Source organism: the organism of the source record quoted next (genome assembly GCF_019968955.1).
Source record: "MAG: Porospora cf. gigantea A chromosome Unknown PgA_NODE_10639_length_1183_cov_279.485, whole genome shotgun sequence".
Lineage (NCBI taxonomy): Eukaryota > Apicomplexa > Conoidasida > Eugregarinorida > Porosporidae > Porospora > Porospora cf. gigantea A.
The window spans coordinates 1-1,183 of NW_027151262.1; the positions used below are offsets into that span (position 1 = coordinate 1).

At 52.3% G+C, this 1,183-nt stretch overlaps 1 protein-coding gene across 2 annotated transcripts; it reads right to left on the reverse strand.

Annotated features, from left to right (window-relative positions):
- Positions 1–946, reverse strand: KVP18_004194 (uncharacterized protein; the record flags this gene model as incomplete). 2 transcript variants are annotated; one of them, XM_067956570.1, is made up of 1 exon in its annotated part: positions 1–946. In XM_067956570.1, a coding segment is annotated over one exon (946 nt), but the record flags the coding sequence as incomplete, so codon positions are not given. The 2 variants fall into 2 exon arrangements, with proteins under 2 accessions (XP_067813949.1, XP_067813948.1); XM_067956569.1 differs by having other exon boundaries at positions 26–946.
- Between the last annotated feature and the right edge of the window lie 237 nt (positions 947–1,183).

Genomic DNA, 1,183 nt, shown 5'->3' on the forward strand with positions numbered 1-1,183 from the left:
TCTGCCTCTTGAGCTCTCGAGCCACCTTAGGAGCAATCTGATAGAACGCTTTCTTTTCAAGCACCAGAAGTTTTACAGCTCCGGTAGTTTTCACTGTCGCTCGACGTGATTGCTTGTCCAGCAAGGCCAGCTCTCCAAAGTAGTCGCCAGCTTTGTAGCGCATAACCTCTCCCTCCTCCGACTTTGTTGCGATCAACTCCCCATCGGCAACGAAGTACATCTCGTCTCCTGATTCCCCTTGCCGCACCACCACTGTGTCTGCCTCGTAGAAGCGCTCCATTACGGCTGCAACCACGGTGTGCTTGTCGTAGGTCGACAGCTCAGCGAACAGAGGCACACAAGAAACGAACTGCTCCTTCTCTCTGTATTTGCGAGATGCCGCGTGTTTAACCAAGTTGATGAAAACCTCCCTGGTGAGCTTCATAAGACGGCACTCAGAGGCGGTCACGCACGTCCCTGCCCTCAAAGTGTCGTACATCAGAGCCACCTCCCCCACAAGTGTGCCAGGCTTCATGAGATTCACTTTTCCCTCGCCTTCTTTGAAGACATCGACTTCTCCTTCTACTAGTACGTACATACAATCCCCCTCCTCGCCCTCGGTAATAAATTGCTCCCCTTTTGGAAGCTTCACCTCAATAAATGCAGGCACGAGCACCTCAAAGTCAGCGCGATCGCGATGCTGGAACAGGAAGCACGACTTCAGCGTGGCAATAATAATATTTGTGTCTGCCTTTGTCTTTTGGATGGTCGGAATGACCATCTCGGAGTTGGGATCGTAATCTCCGTAAGACTCTGCTGCCACACTGAACCTGTCTGTCCTAGAACGGAGTACTGCCGGCACGTCAAAGTCCACCTCCTCAGGTACCTCGTCTGAGTGCACGTCGCTCAGTGAGCTGCTTGATTCCAGCAACGACACCGGGTTGAGGTTGGCCATGCTGCCGCTCATATTGCCGATTTTTATCCCAGATGTCTTGCAATTGCTCGGCGAAAGTTGAGGGAATGCCTTGCAATCATTGCAACGACTTTGGCGACTTAAAGCCTCAGAACAAAGACAAGATGCTGAACGAACTCCGCGCTGTGCCCGCCCACCCAGGAATAGCCAATCTGGTGAACACCTGCTACATGGCGGCGTCGCTGCAGCTGCTCTACCATCTGAAGCCGTTGAGAAACATCTTTCAAAGTG